Raw genomic sequence first — 21,245 nt, 5'->3', positions numbered from 1 at the left:
TCTTCAGTTTGATCCAGAGGCTAACATCCCTGGTGGATGAGATGGGAGAGCTGGCATCAGCAGAGTGCCAGCGTCAGGGGGCCTGGGGGTTGTTGGGTGAAGGCACAGGGGCCAAGCTGCTCTGTCCTGACACAGGAACTGTGCTGACCAAGGACTACATCTTTGGTGAGGTTTGATTCATTTTCAAAAATACTTCTCTGAGGGTTAGAAGACTTTGTAATCCAAAATCTCTCTTCTGAATCTTACAGAAACATCACCATCTATTGGTACATACGTGCACTGCAACAACAAGATGTCATGTTTTTCAAAAAGTACACTGAAGTTGTTTTAAAACCACTGAAGTTGTAATTAATGCATTGAAGGTTGTTGTGTAATCTTGGTATATATTGAAATAATAGTTTTTATATATTTTGCTGAGTATTTGGCCAAAATAGTACACTGAATATCAGAAGTGTGTTTTGTACTTCAGGCATGTTGATATTTTTAGTTTAAGTAATCAAAATAACATGTACTGTATATAAGCACAGATTAAGTTTACATTGCAATATTAAAATATTATATTATATTATAATAATATTATAATATTATTATATTGCATATTATAATCTTAGTCTATATAGGGAAGCTACAATTTATCAGCATTGCTCCGTACTTGTACAGAGTCCTGTGATCTCTCCTGTTTCACAGTCTGAGCTGTTTGATCTGCAAGTTACAGTATTAGCACACTGCAAAATTCTCAGAAAATAACACTAAAGTGAAATTCTTTTGACAAATGAGGACATTCACTTGTTTTCTAGGAAAAAAAAAATCTCCAATATTAATTACCTCATGAAATAGGATATGGGCGTTGTAACAATGTTTTCAGCCCAGCATGTGACTGTACCCTAATTCAAAACAGCTTAAATCAACATCATAATTACTTACAGTTTTGTCATTGCTCACAATGATTTCTTCTTCTGCTTCACTCCAGCTCCTGATGGGGAGTTGCGTGTCTGTCGGGCAGTTCATTGTGATTCAGTCACAGGTCTCATGAGGACAAACGCTCACAGCCATATGCTGCTGAGCAGCGGCCACACCATGGCAGTGCCGCCGGATTTCTTCCTCCACCCACAGACTGGACGGGTTATTCCCATCACTGGCAACGTGGCCTATGATCCTGCCAGCTCTACTTTAGTGTTCACAACTGACTCATGTACAGGTACTGTAACATGAAGGATGGTAGAATGAAAGTCTGAGTAAAAAGATTTCAGTAAATTATGAACGGAAGAAAACATTCCCAAACATGTACTTTGTATTGGCACTGTTACATGCGGATAACTAGCCACACTAGCCATACACTACATAACATTGCATTTAGATGTTTATAATGCAGCTAAAAATGACTTTGATGACTGAAAAACTTTTCATCCAGGTTGTTTGCTTCTTTCTGGAGTCATGATTTTGACGAGTTCAGTGCAAGTTGCCATTTCTGTTGCATTATGGCCTCAGTAAACCACTTCAGCAAAAAGCATGACATGACTGTTATTTCTGACAGAGAATTGAATTGACTTCTTATATGCTCAGAAAACTGATAGAAAGTAAAAACCATGGAGCCTTCCAGGCTAACAATATGTTTCAAGTACAGTATGTCACAACTTGGCCAAATTGTGTTGTATATAGAATCCTTATATCTCTAAATTGATCATCCAACATAAAATGATCATGTGATAATTTTAGGTGGGAACACAGCTATTACTTGAACATGTGATGAATACATAATTTCATTCTCTTTCTCTGTAGGTTACTGAAGGGTATTCTAATGAAAGTGTGACAAATACTGACTTAGATAGTCTTAACTGTTGCCTCATACAAAATAACTCATTGTATGCATTAAAGATCACTCACCTCTCCTTTAATTGATTAACCTGTGCCATTCTCATTCCCAGGAGACAACAGGAAGTGGGACAGTCCCCTCCTTCCTTTCATTCCATACCCAACCTCCTGCCACTCCAACCAGCCTCTACCCAGCACTCGGCTCAGAGGCCTCAGACCAGGCCAGAGACTACAGCTGGGCGCACCCATGGCAGACCCAGACACAGGGATCCCAGTACCCATTCTGGCTGTCACCATCCACCCCCAGACCGGACTAGTCTACCCACTGGGTGGGGTGCATGTCTGCCCCCTCACCCACCTACTGCAGCCCATACAGATTGGCTATCCCATGCTGGACCCCAGGACAGGGAACATCGTTCTCACTGTTGGGGTCAGTCTAGATCCAGTAACAGGTCAGTGCTGCTGGTGAGTCCCCAGTGCAACCCATGTCAGAGTAACTATACCGTCAGTGAGTTAATCTTGTTCTGTATGTTTGTGAAGGAGTTGTGCTGCCAGTAGGTGGAGTTCTGCTGGCTGAGTCCTTCATTGAACCTCTGAGTGGGCGGATGGTGAGAGTAGGAGGGGCGAGCATACGAGCAGGACAAGTTGTGCCTACTGCAGGAGGATACCAGGCTCTTCTAGACAGCAAGGTGTTTGATTACACCAGAATTGTTGCATTTTCAAAAATAATAAATCAAACAAAAATGACATAAAATTTAGGAACAAGAAACAGTACAAATATTGTAGATGAGATACATCAAAATGAATGTTCTCAGACAGGACATTTGATTATGTAGTATTAGTATTTACTGAGAGGTACATATAATGTCATATTCACAATTGTTTCACTTATTTTATAATCTTTATGATTGGCTTTTCTGCCTTTTCTTGGTCCATTGATATGCATGATTTTAAATCATTGTTTGACCACAAAGTCTCGTGACACAATTGAAACCAGTAAAACTTTCACTCTCAACCAGGTTCTGGCTGTGATATTCAAAGTAGTGGAGCTCCTGAAGCCACTAACTGAGGAGTGGGGATCAGATCCAACTTTGCAGTATCCACAGCCTCATCAGGGAAGTGAGCAAGGGAGTGGGCGGCAAGATAATCTTTCTGCTGCAGCCAAGGAGCTCCAGCAGGCATGGGGAAGGAGTCTGCACTGTCAGCTGCAGTTGCAGACCAGGTTGGAGATCTTGCTGGACTGGGCTGTGGATGTCCAGCAGGATGGAGGTACTCTGGGTGAGAATTCGAATAGATTTGAGCAGTCTTTCTTTGGGGAAATCATCACAAACTCTCACTTTTACTTATTTCTCCAGTTGAGCCTCTATATGCTGATATTGTCCTCTCCTCCTCTTGTCACTATAAATGAGCTGCTCACTTTGTACTGACAGTACTTTGGTGCTATCTGTCTTCCACTTTTGTTGAAATGTTTGCTGGTGTTTGTCCTAAAAGGAGAAAACACTCACCATTTTTTCTTCTTTTTAGCTTTTTATTTTAATCTCTGCTTGTCACCACATATATCTACTCATTGTCGAGTCGACAAATAGAGTATGCAGTGTAGGCCCATTACTTTATATTTGCTTATATGAAGAGAATTTCATGAAGCCAATGCCTGTATTGCCTTTGGAAGTAAGAGCATTTAACATTATAATACTTTTTGACTAACTTTTTGCTCCTTCTGGGTATCACAGTGTTGTCCCTAAGTGCCTGCTGCTACTGAGAAGAAGAAAAGAGTTTTAGGCATAAAGTGAACATGTATTTTTTTTAAACTTAAGAAGGGCTTTGGAAAGATTTCATAAGCCTAAGGAGGATGACATTTTTGTAACACAAAGACTTTTTGCATGACCTTTACTTGTCACAAGCAACCACCCACTGCAGAAACTAAACAAATGACCCTTTTGTCTCACATACTCACATTATATTAGCACGTGTACTAACTCATATATAACCCATATCCAAGTTTTTCTTTTCTTGCTGTGAGTAGGAGCACATGATTTGTTATACCATCACAGCATATGTAATATCAGCTCAAAAATATCAGTATATTCAAACAAATCTTGAGTCCACCCACTGTCATTATATCAGATTACCCACACAGCCATGAGAGTGGACTCCGTTATCAAATAAAAGTGGCAAATTTTATATATGTTTCACTGGCATTATATTCTGAGGGAATGATCATTATACTATAGACATCAGTTAACTTGTGTATATTCCTCTTTTAGTTTGAGCTCCTCTGAACTGAAATGTTCTGCTCAAGGCCATTGCCAATTTGTCCATCATCATGATGACAGGCTTATCATGTTCTCTGCATTTTGCTCACTTTTGCAGCTGTGGCTAATGTTAGCTGCTGTGATGGTATGGTCATGTGTGCTGTGCTAGAGAATCTGCTCCTTAGTTTTGCTGCTTATTACATCTAATGTGCTTTGCCAGATGTGCTGTGGAGTCACAATCCTGTTTCATGTACCTTTGCTCTGCCCGTATTTATTTTTGGATTCACTTTTGTCTGAAAGTGGTTTGATCATAGCCAAACGAAATGCCAGTGAGCAGTGTTAACATACTCTGTCAGAAAAGTAAAGTGATTAAATGTCAGTCTTCTCTATACTGGTCATCAAAGTCTTGTTGACCTAATTCTGCACATCTGGAAATTGTTCACGAATGCTCTGAGAAAATATTTGAGTACTTTATTATATTTTATTTTTCCATTTCTAACCCTCTGACTGCTCCTGTGTTGTTCAAACCAGGAGAGATGCATCTCTCAGGCTCAGATATGTGTGTGCCAGCTCTGCTGGGGATGGAGTACCCTGACCCAATGGGATCTAGTCTTAGTGTACCTGTGTTGGGGTGTCAGACTGACCTCATGTCTGGGATTACAATACCGCTGGCAGGGACCATGGAGGACCCAGATGGCAAAGGTATTATGAAAAACAAACATAGCTCTAAGGTCAGTGTTTATGTAATCCACTTTCAAATTGTATTAAACAAATAAAGAACAGATAAAGTCGTGCCCTTTTCTGTGTCTATGCTGTTGCTTCACAGGTCTAGTGGCAATTCGTTATGGATTTCAGACTGTCGACCCGGTAACAGGGGTGTTGGCCCCAGTGGTTGGAGCCAGGCTGGATGTGTCCAGAAAAACTGTTGTACCTGTTACAGCATCCTACTGGTTAACAGTAGCAGATCAAACAGACAGTGTGCAGGTGGGGAAGTAGTTGAAGAGACATTTGCAATTCCTATTTTTCAAATCTAAAGTGATTGAAGCCTTGTCTGTTTGAACTCAGCCTATTGAATACATGAAGATGGAATTGAGTGAATCAAATGTGCTTCCTTTTGTTGTTGCTATTGTACACCAGGTAGAGGCGCTGCAGAGAGAAGTGTGTTTGCGAAACACTTACTGGCAGCAGCAGAGGCAGCGGGAGGAAGATATTCTCTCAGATCTGAACTCAGCTCTACTCCAGTATCCCTTTAGAGTCACAGAAGATAACTCTTATCAGGTCAGCATGGGGCGGTTGCTGTTTTGGTTCAAAATATCTTGCATACCCTGGCCTCTGCGTACAGGAGGAGGAATTCAAAAGGGCTGAGTCTTTTGAACATGTGGAAATGAGGGGGATGTACGAATGCAGGGGTAAACAGAATTGGAAAGTAATTCTGGTGAAGCTTTTCATATCCTGGCACTGCAAGTGAGCAACCTGATACGGTTATGTTCCTGTACACAAATAAGAAGGAGGGAAAACTACAAGTCACTGCATTGTTCCTTAAAATTAGTATGTGTGTGCCTTTTTGTGCGCCAGTATGCAAATTTGTGCTTCCACTTTTCACGTTCCAAGTTGAAGTGTTTACTCTGCTGCAGGTCCAGTGGTCAGGGAGGCAGCTGAGGGAAGCAGCTGTGGAGCTGCAGGATTCAGCGCAGACTGAGGCCCAGAGGAGAGCAGCTCAGCACTCCCACTTGGCTCTGATCTTGCCTCCACATGTATTACACATCCTCACACTAGGTAAATTGGCTGGCAAGCTGGCAGAATGAAGAGCATGGAAATCACACTCATGACCCTCACTGTGGTTATATTCTTCACTTTCCAAAAGGGAGACACTCCATGCCAGTATCTAGGGTGATGAGAATGGGTTAAATTTGGGGAATTTTCTGATTTTACTAAGTGGTTGTTGTCCTGAGTCCAACATTTTGTATGATAGCCCTGGGACAACAACTGTCTCAGTCAATAAATGTTTGTGATGTCATCACATAGAGCCCTGCTGCCAATTCAAAATTTTAAAAAATGAAAAAAAAATTGAAGGGAAAAATGGCTGTGCAAAGAGGTGCAAATTACAAGGTGAGACATGAAAAGACATGAAAAACATGAGACACAAACATTTTAAAATTTACTTTACACTAGTCTGCTACTACAGCTTTATTATTATAAGGATATTAAAATACACATTTGCTTTTTAGATTAGCTTTTTGCCACCTTGGAAGTAAGCTAACATTAGCTTGCAAAGGTGAGCTAACAGATAGCCAGGTTGCTATCAGCCAAAACTGGTGAGCATTTCTATCTTTCTGGCTCAAACTGAAACAATTTGAAATTAATATTTATATTTATTATATAAACCATAATCTGAAAATGTTTTCCTGGTTACAAATTTATCACACATTGAAGTAGTATACACTGAACTAAAGTGGATTAAACTGGACTTAATCATCTAATTTATATACTGTGTATGTTACCAACTTGCTACTGCTTGTTTGTAGAAGGAATCACTGATTATGATCAGAGTCAGCTGTGAAATGTCAACAACAAACAAGCAGAAATAAATCTTTTTGACATGAAAAGTAATCTAAAAAGAATGAGTAAACACTTATTTCAGTGCTTAGATGTTTGTTTGATAACAGAAGCTGTCGTGAAAATTGATACATAAGCAATAAAACCACTGGAGAACATCCAGCTGTGAGAGCACAGACACACATGAATATCAGCAAACAAATACCAAACGACCACAAAGCTGGCTGGGCAGTCGTTAGCTGTCAAGCAGAAATGTGGCTTACTTGGCATCAAGTCCTTTCAGGTCCTGTTGCTCCCTCCACCTCTGAAAAGCCACTCTGAAGTTTACCCTTGTTTCATCTCTGGCCTAATTATTTCTTTTTAGCTTGTTTTTCTTCCTCAGTTGGTTTACTTGTCTTTGTCGTATAACCTATCGTTGGCAAAGGAGGCATGGGCAGTTTTCTCTTCGCTGGTAGTTTTCCCCCATTGCTTTTGCAAAGCTACTAAAGCTGCTTACTGATGATATTGAGCTTGACCGAGTGACAGCACGCATGGGGGAGAGGGGCTGCCGCAGTATGCACGAGCAGTGATTGACACTCCGCCAGACACTCCTCTTGGCTCTGATTGGTGGATTCTTGCAAAGGGCATTAGGAGCACTAGGTGGGCCCAGAGGAGCCTGATTTTTTCACAGATTATCCGTCTCATGTACTACTGTCAGGACATAGCAACAGTCTTAGCAAATATGACAAAAAGTTATTTTTTACGCATTACCTACTGCTGCTTTAAACTGGAGGAGTTTACAAACACATTTTTTTAGATATTTTTTTTATCACAAATTCCTCCCGCAGTGGTGGCTGCACTCTCCGTCATCTGCTTTAAAACAGGTTGAATGACATCAACAATCTGTTATTTATGATAGCCTAATCAGTGCAATAGACAAATGAAAACACATCAATACTCTTAAATACTTTACAAAAACAAACATGACATTTTTTAATAACTAAAAGCAGGAATTGGTCTTCTATATTTTATTCTGGTGACAGCAGCAGCCTGTCATGTTATTAATTATTTATGACAATTTGGCAGTGCTCCAAAATACACAATAGTTCAGTGCAGCATTTTTCAGTGTTGCTGTCATCAAGTAAGGTCTCCTCAGCATTTTTGTCTTCAAGTCTCAAGTCAAGTTGAGTCTCACAGCATACAGACAGCTCTGGTTTTAGCTTGTTCATATTATCTATTACTATTACATTAACGGTTAATTTTCGGGACAAACAAGACAGGATTTGGGATTTGGGACAACTGCTTGTAATTTGGGACTGTCACAAATTTTTTGGGACATCTTGTCACCCTACCAGCGTCTCAGTTGTGTGTTAGTTGACATAATTTCAATGTTCATTATTTAGTTTGGGTTGATACCATGCCTGTGTCTGTGTTCATCTCTTTCTGTGTATGTATAGGTGACGAGGAGGAGTGGGATCAGCAGTGTGTTTGGCACTCAGAGCTGGTGTCAGGCCTTGATAAGGTGGATGTATGGGTGGAGCAGCTGCAACAAGACCAGGACAAATGGACAACACAAAAAGGGGACTGGGCAACAACTCTCCATGTAATGGTGAGAATGGCTTTGCGGTTTATTAGTGGCACTGTAGCTGAACTGGTGACTGACACAGTTAGGTCAGGTGTTTGCTTCTCTCTCAGGCCACTGATGCCGAACAGATACAAATCACAGCACTATAAGGAGCTTGAATTTTTAGTAATTTAACATGGCTCACAATTTGGATTCTGACGAGAAAGCACAACAACTCCGAGGAAGAAGCCAAGTTGGTAACATGCATTGTTACTAACTTATTTATTTTTCCTTCAGGACAGAGAACTGAGACAGAGTGAGTTGTGGGAGCAGTGTTGTTCCAGACAGACAGAGTTGGAGGGTGCCCTTAATGCGCTACATTTTGTCAGACACCTTTCTCAGCTCCGTGCTGACACTGCTCAGGTCAGACCACATACAGACACACTAAATAAATAACACTAAATATAAATAAACCTAAATATGAATGCAGAGAAGTGGATGGATATTTTTTTTTAGTTTGTCCTTTTCATTTTGAATCAGCTACCCTTGTCCCATCAGAGGAAATTGTGCTTAACTGCATAATAATGACAGAGGGATGTTGAGAAATGTTTATTTTGATCATCTCTTCTCCTCCCCATGTTGTTCTGAGCTACCTCTCTCTGTTTGTTTGTCCAGGCAGTACTGTGTGGGAACTTTTGGTACAGGGAATATGGTCTGGTCCAGTGCAGTGAGCACAGACCAACTGTGAATGTCATGAGTTTGCTCCAACAGAAGGCTCTACCTCTGCTGGAGAGACTGAACCAGCTCCTGGAAGATAAACAGCCTGCCAGCTTCTCACCTAACACCTGCCATCGGCACATTTCTGGTACTGAATCAGTACCAGATAGGGGTAGTACATTTACTACATGACAGGGGTACTTATTCATGGTAGAAGGTAAACATTTAGATACACTGTACATACACAAAAGCACACTTTCTCATTGTTTAATGGCATTATTAGGTAGCTATACGACTTTTCTGCTTCCCTCTGTCTAATTGTTTTCCCTCTGTTGATTGTTTTCCTGTAGTGCAGTTCACATTTCCTGGTGCTTCTCACATTCTATGTGAGCCTGTAAATTCCTAGATATGAGGCCGTTATCTACATTTTCCCACACATTCTGTTATTGTGTTTTTTTCCTCTATCATGTTGTGCCAGCCCCAAGCCCACTGGTTTATATTGAAGACCTAAATCTTTAAAAACAGGTTACAAATATAGTTTCATTTTTAAAACAGACAAAGTAATTTTCTAAAACAGCTGGGCATTGTATAGTTTTTCACCAATGTCACTCAAACAGGAGAATATATTGCATTTATTGGGGACTATTTTCAGCCATGTATACATTTGATACATATTTACGGCAGCAGCAGATTCAAAACAACCACAGTGCCCATGTTCATAGTAATAAAGGAACATATGGACAACAATTGAGCTATATGGCAAAGAGGAATAAGCTACAGCACCAGGATTTGACTACAGAGTTTATTATTATCCTTACAATTTGATTTCTGATGTATGTTTCAGGTTTGTCAACAAAGCAGGCGTATGGTATGGAGATAGCCTCCAGAGTTTGGACAGCCTCTGTGCCTGTGGTGAAAGGTTTGTTCGTTTTCAAGCCAATCATACCTTGTGATAACATGTATATATGTGTGGAAGGAGTGTGTAGAAATATTGAATGAGTGTTTATATGTTCATTGTCAAAATGCAGCAGGATAATGCAGTCAGAAAGTAAACAGATACTGTGTTTTATTATTTTTTTGAAAATAATGTTGCTTATGCTAAGACAAAGCTTGTATGTGTAAAATATACAGCGGGTACAGAAACCACTAGAGTAAGTTTAACAACAATAAAACATAAGTGGTTCATGTGTCTATCAAAACTAGCCCTCTAAACTAAAGTACATTACCTCAAAATTATGTGTATTGGGTCTTTAGAGAGCGAGCTTTACAAAACAAAGCCTCACAGCAGCCTGGGAAGATGTTTGAACTGAATTGGCTTGATCTCTGGCTCGCAGTGTGCAAAAGATTTCTGATAGTTTGTGTTTGTAAAGGAATCTCCACCCAGTCTTTGAGGGAGCCTATCAAAGCTCAGTCCCAGGACACTGGTCTGCAGGCCAGTTCAGCACCAACACACAACTCAACAAGACACACCACATCTTCTGGAATTCACTCCCAGGGTGAGACAAAGCACAAATGAGCCTTTTAACTGTGTGTTGTGCTAAGCTGTGTGTGGGCTAGCTGTACTGTATGCACCTATTGCATGTTCTTTTATAGATTCTGGAAACAAACTTCTGGGAAAGGACACACATCCATACATACATAGATAGAGGGAATTTGAGCGCTCATTATTCTGTCTGTACATTTATTTGCTTTCTTGCTGTGAGTTAGAGGAGAAGATTTATACTATTATGAGGCCACAGCCAGCAGCCTAGCTTACCATAAAAAACTTGAAACAGGGCAGCTAGCCTGGCTCTACACGTAGGTAACAAAAAATGCCTAACAGCACCTCTAAATGCGTCTTGTTTAATTCGTTAAAAAACCTAAGTGGTTACGATATTGTAACCCTAGGTACGTAGTCGGCCAATCAGGACGCACCTACTGATTACGTATCTCACACAGTATATAAAGCAGTGCTTTGCTACCACTCTCATCCCCAAACCACTTCAGCACACGGCATAGAAGCGGCAGGGTCCATAGGTTCAGGGCTCTGCCTGTGCTTATAGAACTAGGGTCACAATATCGTCACCTTCGTTCTATCTCACACAGGCTTTGCCCTCTATTGGAGTCTATGGGTACAGTAGGCTGAGCCCAATGAATGTTTGCCCTGCTGCGACTGTTGTGTCGAATTGTTGCAGAAAAAATGTATCAGAGCAAAAAAAAACTCTCTCTTAATAAAAAGGGAGTCAGGGGTCCAAACAGCAAAGTGTTCTTTTATTGCCGGCAAAAAAGGGGAACGAGTAGCACTTTTTACAAAGAACCAAATCGCTCCAAAGGTTTTCCCTTGGGGCATCTGTTTTTATGTCCCTGGGTCTGCTTAGGTCACACCTTATCATCCACCCCCCCTAATTTTTGACCAATTATTATGTTACTTTTTTTCTCGTCACTCGTTGTTGGCAAAAACTCTTCAGACCATGTTTTGAGCTGTTTGTGGGCATATCCCGGCCCACATAATTCTTCCTGATTGTATCCAATTTTTTATATATAAGTATTGGGAATCACTTTACACCATTATTGTCCAGTTGTCTTCTGGCCTTTTATTTTATAAGTTATTCTTAGTCATTTTACACCCTTATTTCTTGATCTCTTCCAGAGGGTATTTTTCTACAAGGTGAAGACTTTAATGCAGACCCAAGCAACATGACATGTAATACAAACACACTCAAATTTCTCCAGTATATGATTGTGATTCTTCTACCGTGCCTCTATACGTACAGTGTGGTTAAATATGGTTCATGAGGTTATAACTACACCAATACAAATTGTATCCCACTAGCCCTTATTGCTTATAAACTTGTAAAATCAATCTGCATAGCTTAATATTGTCTTTAAGCACACCAATGACTTTTAATGAAACTACACCACACGACATGTCATCAGACTGCCTCACTGAACCCAACCTGCTATAGGTTAGTCACCGTGGCCCCCCTAGTACTCAACACCCAACACTCCCAGGTTTCCAGCTGCACGCCTAGCCAGAAAATTTTCTCAAAATATTCCAGCGTGTCCCTATCCTGCACCAGCGGAGGCTGCAGCTTCCTGCTCACTGCAATCAGGAGGGCAGTGTATCTCTGTGTGGCCCTGCACTCTCAGGAAGGAAATCAATCCCGTGACTGGTGACTTTGTTTTCAGTGTCTCCTTCCAGGATGCTTCGACATATCTGGGAGAGGAGAAAAAACATAGGCAGGTTGAGCCGGATGAGCCAGGCTGTAAAAGCCTACACGAAACCAGCTAACAAGTTTTGGCGGTGTAGATGGGGGCAGTGAGAGTCCTACATGCTCCGCCACCATGGCCATAACCTTCAGGAAATAATGGCAAACTGAAGTTGGGGGTGGATTTCCGAAGGTCAGTGATGTTGAGAGACAACATCAAATGTGAACATGTGGTTTACAATGCAGGTAACATGTTAGAATATGTTGGGATAAAAATAATGTTATCCCAACAAATGTCTTTTAACATCATGTCTATAGGCCCCCTTCTGCCAATGACACTTTCTATGATCAACTCACAGAAGCCTTGAAAGAGTCCAATCTCAACAAAGAATTATTACTTATAGGTGATTTTAATGTGACCTGGGAGGAAAAATTTAAGAGGAAAAAACTAAAAATTATCACAGAGAAATTCTAACTAGAAGAACTAGTAAAAGGCCGAACTAGGATTGCAAAATGCTCCAGTACACAAATTGATCTGATATTTACTAACAAACCAGAAAGAATAACTAAAAGTTATAATTTAATCACTGGCTTATCAGATCATAACCTAACCCTATGTGCGAAAAAACTGACTAAAAATAGATTTAGGACCACGGCAACAAAGACAATGATCCTTCAATGCATACCCATACTCATTGAAACAGCTTGAACTGGGATGATGTACTGTCCTCTGATGATCTGGACTATGGCTATGATATTTTTACTCACAGAATCAACTCTGTGAGGGAAAGATTTAATGTGAGGATACAGATAAAATCTAAAAATAAAAACAATTTACCGTGGTTTAATGAAAATTTGTGGAAACTGATGAAATCTAGAGATTCTGTACTAAGGAAGGCAATTAAAACTAGAGGAGACACTGACATGCTGATTTATGAAGGTTTGAGGAACATAGTTATCCAAGAGCTAAGTGAAGCTAAATCTCATTTTTATCTCAATATAGTGCATGAGGCAAAAGGCAACAGTAAATTGATCTGGAAAAACATTGATAATCTCACAAGGAGGGACTCAAAATTTTTTAGGAGATTTTAAACCTCAAGTACAGGGAAAGTTAAATGAAGATCATCTTACTGTTGCTTCTGTCTTTAATATTTTTTTTTCTTGAATCTGTATATGAGTTAGGAAAAAAATGTACGAAAAGGATATTGTTCTAATAGATGCTGCAGGTCAGGTTTTCGAGCTGGTAGAGACTAATGAGTTACAAGTAAACAAAATCATCAGCTCCTTAAAAAGCTGCAAAAGTAGAAATGCTTTCCAATTTGACACCATGTTTGTTAAATCACACAAAGATATTTTAACTCCCCCCATTGCTCATTTAATTAATTTGTCTTTTAAACACAGCTCCTTTCCTGATGACTGGAAATGTGCCATTGTCACACCTATTTTTAATCTGGAGACCGCCTTGAAGCCAGTAACTACAGACCAATAAGTATACTGCCAGTACTCTCAAAGGTTGCTGAGAAAGTTATTATTAAACAGCTGATAACATTTCTTAATACAAGCAATTTTGGTCTACATTGTATGCAATTTGGCTTTAGAGCAAATCATTCCACTGAAACTGCTACCTTGCATTTAATAGAGCAAATTAAATCAAGACTCGATAAAGGAGAAGTAGTTGGTGCTGTATTTTTAGATCTGCGTAAAACATTTTACACAGTCAATCATGATGTTTTAATATCGAAACTCTCTAAATTTAACTTCTCATCTAGTGCACTGGCATGGATATCTTCATATTTATCTAATAGGATACAATGTGTGAAAGTTTGTGTCGCACTGTCCAGTAACATGAAGTGCACAATGGGTGTTCCACAAGGGTCAGTGTTAGGTCCCCTATTATTTAGTCTATATATTAATGATCTTCCTCAACAGTGTCATGATGTGGAACTGCAAATGTATGCAGATGACACTGTTCTGTACACTCATGCAAAACAAACTGAGTTAGCTGCTGCTAAGCTAACAATTGCATTGGAAAGGATCACACATTGGCTTATCAATCATGTCTGAGTCTAAATGTAAACAAGACAAAGGGTATGTTTTTCTCTAAAACCATGTTACAACCTCCTAACACTGATATTCTCATCAAAGGTGAAAAGATTGACATAGTCACTGATTTTAAATATCTTGGTGTGACACTGGATCCAAATTTGAACTTTAAGAAACATGTTAAAAAAGAAACTGTCTCTCTTTGGACACAGCCAAGATATTTATGCATGCTATGATTCATTCCCATGTGTTTTATTGCATCACATGTTGGGGGCAGGCTGGAGAAACAGCCATAAAACATCCTGAGTCCTTATACAAACAAAAAAAGCTCTGGGAAAAAAGCCAACGCACTTTTGGATTATGCTCAAATTTGTGCCTAGTTTTTACAATTTTAAATGGTTTGGCCCCTCCTCCACTGTGTGACTTTGTGTACACTCGCTCAGTAAGTTCTATTAAATACTCCAGAATATCCTCCATACAAGATTGTACCATACCATTTCGTTGCACTGCATTTGGGCAATCAGCTTTCTCTGTGAAAGCCACAACTCAGTGGAATGCCCTCCCTGATGATATGAAGAGCTGCAGTTCCATCAGTGCGTTCAAAACCAAATTAAAAAATCTGCTAAAAACTACTCAGCTCTGTAACCACTGACTCTAAATGTCACCTCATGGTCTTCTCATGAATGCGAATAATCTTGCTTTTAATTTGACAAGCTTACATTATTAATTTCTAGTTTCTTGCTTTGTACTGTTTGTTATTGTGCTGTTATATGTTTTAATTGTAAGGGACTGCAGATGAAAATTAGCTTAAGCTAACTCTGGTGCAGTACATCAAATGTTAACATTTATGTTTAACACTGTACATGGTCCCAATAAATACAATACAATGAGATGAGATATTTAGTCATTGTCCATTGGCAAAGCCGTTGAGACAGCCTTGGCCAAGGTGTCCGGCCACAGTGGGGCACCAGATGAAGTGAGGGACTCGTCATCAATGTGGGGATCTGTCTTGAGCTCCGGGTTGCTGTTGTCACAGCAGAGCAAGACCTCACACATCTGAAAATGGTCCCACCGTTGCTGGCGTTAAATCACAGTAAGTCCTCGGCAGTGAACACAGGGCAGTGGCTGCATCATGCCACTCTCTGCATGGTCCTATCAGAGGCACTCGGAAGCAGAAGAGATGCCTGGCGGCGGCGGTAATGAGGCATGATTGGCAGGAACGAGCTTGCTAGAGAAGTGACTCCTTCCGTGGAGAGGTAAGTCAGTGAGCAGACTCGCCATTGCTGAAGTGAAAAGGATGATAGCAGCAGCAGAGTGCTGCCTTATGTACTTTGTGAGACATACGTAATCAGTAGGCGCGTCCTGATTGGCTGAATGTGTACATGCAAATTTTAGTGGGTGATTGATTAATAAGTTGAAGTTTTATAGGGTGTCTGTGACTGACTATTTCTTGGCCGGGAACAGTGACTTCCTGGAGTGTCCGCTGGTTACCTCTGAACCTCATGGCGATTCCAGGAAAATGTTCCAAAGTGTTGAAAAATGCCTTAAATGATAATGATTGTTCAGATTTCAATTTCCTCATAGAGAGCCAACCTCTGAAAGAGTCTGCTCAGCCTGCACATATCTCTGTCCCCACAATTTCAGGTAACATCATGATGTGAAATAACACGTAATTAGAATATGGGACTTGTGTCACATTACCTTAATCAATCCGTGCTGCTTTTATTCCCCAGAAGAGGAATGGACCAGGCTGCTGGAGCTTTCTCCTCTGTTCCAGCTGTTGAAGGGCGTGGAGCTACAGCTTAAGTGTTGGGCCTGTGGGGCAGGGCTTGTTGGAGAAGATCTCGGTGGTAGGTCGGACACAGTTGGGGCTGTCGATATTTGAAGTAATGGGCCTACAGGCACCAACTACTTGCACAAAATCACATATATACAGTACATGTGCACACACATACAGCACATGTAGACAGCATAATCATCGAGTACTCGCAGGCAACCTAGCATAACACACACATTAGAGATATTTTATCCCCAAATCAAACCTACCTGGAGAAAACTTGAATACAGGCTTGATAAGGCTCTAACATATTTCTTCAGTATTTATGAATACTTAATAAGGGTCCCATTACAGTATGTAATAGTGTACTTTTGTGAAAAGAGCAGAATGCAACCTTGCTTAAAGTACTGTGTATTCTTTTTCAACACAGCCTGTATGTTTTATTGCCCACTCCATTTTCCCCAGTCTCCAGAGCCTTGATGAAGCCCAGATGGTAGACATTTTTTGAACCTCAAGTGTTCAGGCATATGTTAGTTCATTTGGCTTCAGGGACTCAGGGTTTAATTAGATAACTTTCATCAGCTCAGTCTTACTAAGGCACTGTCGAATGATGTAGCATAAACTAGATCCTGGTGTAACTATTAAGAAACAGGGTTTTGTTATCATAAAAATTAAATCATTAGCTCCACATGTAACACATAAAGTAATTATTTTAAATATCCCCCCCAGACATGTTTTAATATGTATATAAAATACTCTACTTTGATTAATGATCGGTATAGTTTTAATCTTATATTTTTTTCCACAAAAAAAGTTTAATTATCTCCAGTGGCATAGGCAGACACGGTATTTTGGGTGGGCTAATACAAAAGTGGGTGGGCCATATTTTCCCAGAAAAGCTGACAGCTGAAAAGTTCGAAGAAGAAAAAAGAACAAATACAGACAAACTGAAAAATGAGCGACCAGTTTACTTTGCAATATTCTGCATCACAAAAGCAAAAACAGCAAAACACTGCCTATCCAACATGCTCAACCAACAGAGCAGTCTACAGTATAAACACTGTACACAACAGTATAGACAAAAAGCAACTGTTATAGCCTATCCAATCTAAAACACAGTATATTTGTACCAGAAAGACCAGCTGCTCATCGGCTCTTCAGTGCACGGCACTGTTAATTAACAATTTTATTGCACAAAGTGGCAACTAAACATAAGCCCAGACAGCAGAGAAAGTGTTAACTTAGACAGGAATCGCACATGTAACACAACCCTCATTCATTCATTCATTCATTCAGTGCATTCATTGTAGCCTATGTAGTGGAAATTTTTCATTGTTGCTCAAGAACCACACAAAGACATAAAGAAGGCATTAAACATTAATACTTGTTGAAGCAGTTGTAGACACTGTACAATCCATCACACTATCAGTAATAATTATACAAATGTCCAAATACAAAACACAAAACGAAAATACAATCATCTTGTATTTTTGGAGAGAAAGCATGTTGTTCAGCTGGCCTCTTCCCTAAAGCCAACCCTTTCTCTAAAGGTTGTTAACACAAACCAGACAGTTTTATACCTCCCCAGAGCAAAGCTCAAAACAGGTCCCTAAAAGGACACTTCCACTAACAGTTACACCTTCTTATAAACAAGTATGGTCATATGATGATCCCGTGATGGAAACAAGTTCAAGAGTTCAACTAGCCTTGGAATAGGATTTCATAGGAGGACATAGAAATCTGCATAACTATGATTTGTTACCACTGGCTCACACAAAAGTACAACAAAATAAACTAACTGTAAAACACTCAACTGTCTCATTTTACAGAGCAAGGAACTAAGTTTAGAACAGACACAAAACAGGTGGAACAGCTGTTAAATGACTGAAGACCTAGTTTAAGAACAACATTTGTAAAATGTATACAAAAGATTTATAAAATGATAACCTATTATTCAATTTTCTCTCACACCTACAGTCATTGTTGCTTCAGTAGTGGTCAGCTCATGAATAACCAAATCTGCACATTTTACAGAAAACTGCATCCTTACACTCTATTCTTGAATCAAGAAAACTATCCATACCACTGTAATGAGAAGCACCTTTGGAAATGCATACAAATTTGGATGTGAATGTGGTGCATAAATGACACATAAATCAGCAGGTGAACCCATAGCCACGAGTGATGATATCAGTTGGGGGTGTAGGGGTGCTGACTACTAAACACACCTTCCCAAAAAATGTATGAGTTTATTAAATAGGCTACTTGCCGCGATCCTACCACAGCAGAAACGATAAGCGTGTCTCCCCATTGAGAGAGACGCTGTGCGCATATATGCACAAGACACAGCAGTGTAACTTCAGTGATTATTTAAATCTCCCAACATGCCGACAGGATCAGTCAGAATCTTATGTAAATTAATGGTCAGTGTGTTTGTACAGATCCAAAAGGTCACACACAGCCCCGGTTTGGACAGTGAAATTGAGTGAAGCAGCTGTCCTACTGATAAATCCAGAGCTCTATCAGAGCTGTCTAAAAAATTATTTCAGAAGCTAGTTTAATTTGGTTTCCTCTGGAGAGTTTCCTCTGTCCTGTCAAGTTTATAACTACAGTTTTTAGTAGTCCGGCTGCCGGAGACAATTCTAACCGGCATGCGTCAACCGGGTCAGTGAGCCGTGCATCTCACGCCCAGTTCTTTTCCCCAATCCACTATCTTTATATGCAAGGTCTATTTTTGCTGGACCAGCTCGCAACCGACAGAAAAAACATAATTATTGCAACAACACAAATGGGCCTATAAGTTGGCAGCCACCTGGAGCCCACAGCTCCCCCAGCACCCCTTCTTCCTGTGACTATAGGTGAACCCACATCAGGCTGACTGGGAGAAAGAGCTATATTGCCAGGGAACAAGCGGCCGGCTGATCAAGTTGTGGGCTGATGAGTATGGTGGACTTGGTCAATGGAGGCAGCGGAATTTCTTCTTCCTCAACTTTTTTCAAATAACACATTAAAACTTTGTGTAGCCATTGTTGTAGCTTTAGCATTACATGACATTATTAGCATTACATTACCTGAAAAGCAGCTAGTTGGCTGAAGGCAGCTCAGGAAGGTCTGCATGTCCAGAGACTTCCCACACATTGCTGCAAACTTTGGACTTAAGCTTGGAGTGAGATTTGTGCCCATGGGGCGGGTGTTCATGTAGGAATTTGCACACTCAAATAGTTTTATGATTTTATGGGGGAATTATGAGTTATTATTGTGCACAACTCCAACATGAAATTATTTGCAACATAACTCCTCCTGGTGGGCTACACCAGAGAGGTCAATTAGAATTATGATTGTTATTCATCTTAATTATGATTTTGTGAGGGTATAGGTCACAAATAAGTTCACTTTATTTACATACACATGTACTACTAATACTACAGCTACAAGTACTAAACACTTCAACATTTTACAAACAAAACACTAGAGGGAAAGGGAAACTGGTACACAAGGCTATGGCTAGTGTATGATTGAAATGAAAAGTGGAAGGATTATCTATAGTGTAGTTTGTATGAGAGACCTGATAAACAGATGTACAACAGCTTAGTTCTGAATTCCCAATTGAAGTTAGAAATTATGAAAGCATGCATACTATGCTTGCTCCCCAGGGTGGCCTCTCACAGAGAATGGAGTCTGATGTGCTGGGGTGAAAGGCTGGAGTCTGGATCTTGTAATGATGAGTGAGTCAGCTGGTCCGGATTTGAAAAGTTCCCAATGAAGGAGAACTCCTGGTTTAGGCTCTCCTGGTCTTGATTCTTAACTCATGACTCTAGACTCTGAGATTTCACCTGCTATTGTTCTGAATCACATCTTCAGACTAGCAAAATACAAGCTTTCCATCTGCATGGCAGAAAGCAAGAAGACAAAGACAAAAGCAAGAAGAAACCAGCAAGAAAAAACAGCCAGCAGCCTGGAGTCTCATTCATATCTAAGATCTCAGTCAGCTAAGAGACTTGTGAACCAACACCTTTTTTTATGACTTTTCCTTTTTGTTAATTTGTGTTTATTGGGTAGTATTTTTGATATACATTCCAGATATTACACAATTTTTTCTTCAAAATGTAGGATAAGAAAAATCTATGCTTCTCACCAAGTCACTCCCATCATCTGACACTTGCCACTTTAGTCTCTCAGGTCTATCCAACTAGAGTAATATCTGAAGATAAGAGACTGTTTTAAAGTTTCGGTCTGCCCACCCAGGAGTTTCATCCCGGCCAATCCCAGGGGTTGCAGAGTTCTGGGGGAGCAGAGTCTGTCAGTTCAACTCGTGAATGCAGTTATTCTTTTGATCAAAGTATTTACAATTTAGCAATTGCATGATTCCTAATTTTGCATTTTTGATAGTAGCTTTAGCATACTAAACAAGCTGCCTGGTGCTGTTTTGCTGGTTTATCCAGTGATCAGTTCTTGAGTCGGTTATTCAAGTCCTGAAAATCAGTACACAGTGGGATTAAAGTTGGTGCCAGCTCGTCTCTGTGTGTGACTGGCTCTCAGAGGTGAGTTGTGATAGCCAGTGGTGGGGGTTGTTTATCCAAGTGGTACTATCACTTCACATTGGGGTGTGAATTAGTCTTTCCATCTTGCTGGCTCTTGTAGCTTGAAGGATCAAAGGTGGTTTGGGTCAGTGGTCTGGTTTAGTGACCATGCAGGAGATGGGGGGTTCCTTATCTAATCCTTATGGTTTTCAGGATGGTGTTTACATGGTCTGATCAGTGAGGAGTTTGGAACTCTCACTTATGTGATATTGGCCGGCATTCCTGGGGGTGGAAGAGAGAGCTGGTCTGTTGTTTGAGGGTTGTCATGTCTGCCTTCGAAACATGCAGGGACTTTACCCTACATTTATAATTAAACGTTCATAATAAAATGATAATAATAAAATGAACATTATTCCTGGTAAATTGACCCACTGGACCTCTCTCTGGCCTTGTGAACCAACGCCTTTTTCATAAGACTTTATCTTTTTGCTAATTTGTGTTTATTGGGTAGAATTTTTGAGATACATTCCAGATATTACACATATTTTTCTTCAAAACATAATATAAGAATATAAGAAAGATTTGTGCTCCTCATGAGACACTCACCACTTTAGTCTCTCAAGTCTATCGAAATAGAAGTAATATCTGAAAAATGATCTTCTTAATACAGACCCAGAACCAGTTTAGCCGATCTCTGACAAACTGCGGCCACTCAATCTGAATAAAGAATAAATGATGTCGATAAAAATCCATTTATAATCCAAACAGATGTGGTCAGGTTTGAAATGTTTGGTTTCACTACAGTGAATGTGTTTACATTCACTGTAGTGAAACTAA

The 21,245-nt window shown here is 40.1% G+C and overlaps 1 protein-coding gene across 1 annotated transcript in view; it reads left to right on the top strand.

Annotated features, from left to right (window-relative positions):
* si:dkey-103g5.4 overlaps positions 1–21,245 on the top strand; it is a 49,397-nt gene that overhangs the window by 7,908 nt on the left and 20,244 nt on the right. The window contains exons 13-28 of the mRNA XM_042414492.1: positions 8–165; positions 971–1,198; positions 1,926–2,264; positions 2,353–2,501; positions 2,832–3,081; positions 4,596–4,766; positions 4,891–5,048; positions 5,202–5,342; positions 5,699–5,840; positions 8,057–8,208; positions 8,461–8,586; positions 8,839–9,028; positions 9,725–9,799; positions 10,251–10,376; positions 15,696–15,755; positions 15,845–15,961. Of these exons, the coding sequence (XP_042270426.1) occupies positions 8–165; positions 971–1,198; positions 1,926–2,264; positions 2,353–2,501; positions 2,832–3,081; positions 4,596–4,766; positions 4,891–5,048; positions 5,202–5,342; positions 5,699–5,840; positions 8,057–8,208; positions 8,461–8,586; positions 8,839–9,028; positions 9,725–9,799; positions 10,251–10,376; positions 15,696–15,755; positions 15,845–15,961 (2,582 nt within the window). The remainder of the gene's footprint in view (positions 1–7; positions 166–970; positions 1,199–1,925; positions 2,265–2,352; positions 2,502–2,831; positions 3,082–4,595; positions 4,767–4,890; positions 5,049–5,201; positions 5,343–5,698; positions 5,841–8,056; positions 8,209–8,460; positions 8,587–8,838; positions 9,029–9,724; positions 9,800–10,250; positions 10,377–15,695; positions 15,756–15,844; positions 15,962–21,245) is intronic.

This window comes from Thunnus maccoyii, chromosome 6, assembly GCF_910596095.1.
Source record: "Thunnus maccoyii chromosome 6, fThuMac1.1, whole genome shotgun sequence".
Classification (NCBI taxonomy): domain Eukaryota; kingdom Metazoa; phylum Chordata; class Actinopteri; order Scombriformes; family Scombridae; genus Thunnus; species Thunnus maccoyii.
The sequence above is the reverse complement of the archived record's forward strand: the minus strand, read 5'-3'. Positions and strand labels throughout refer to the sequence as shown.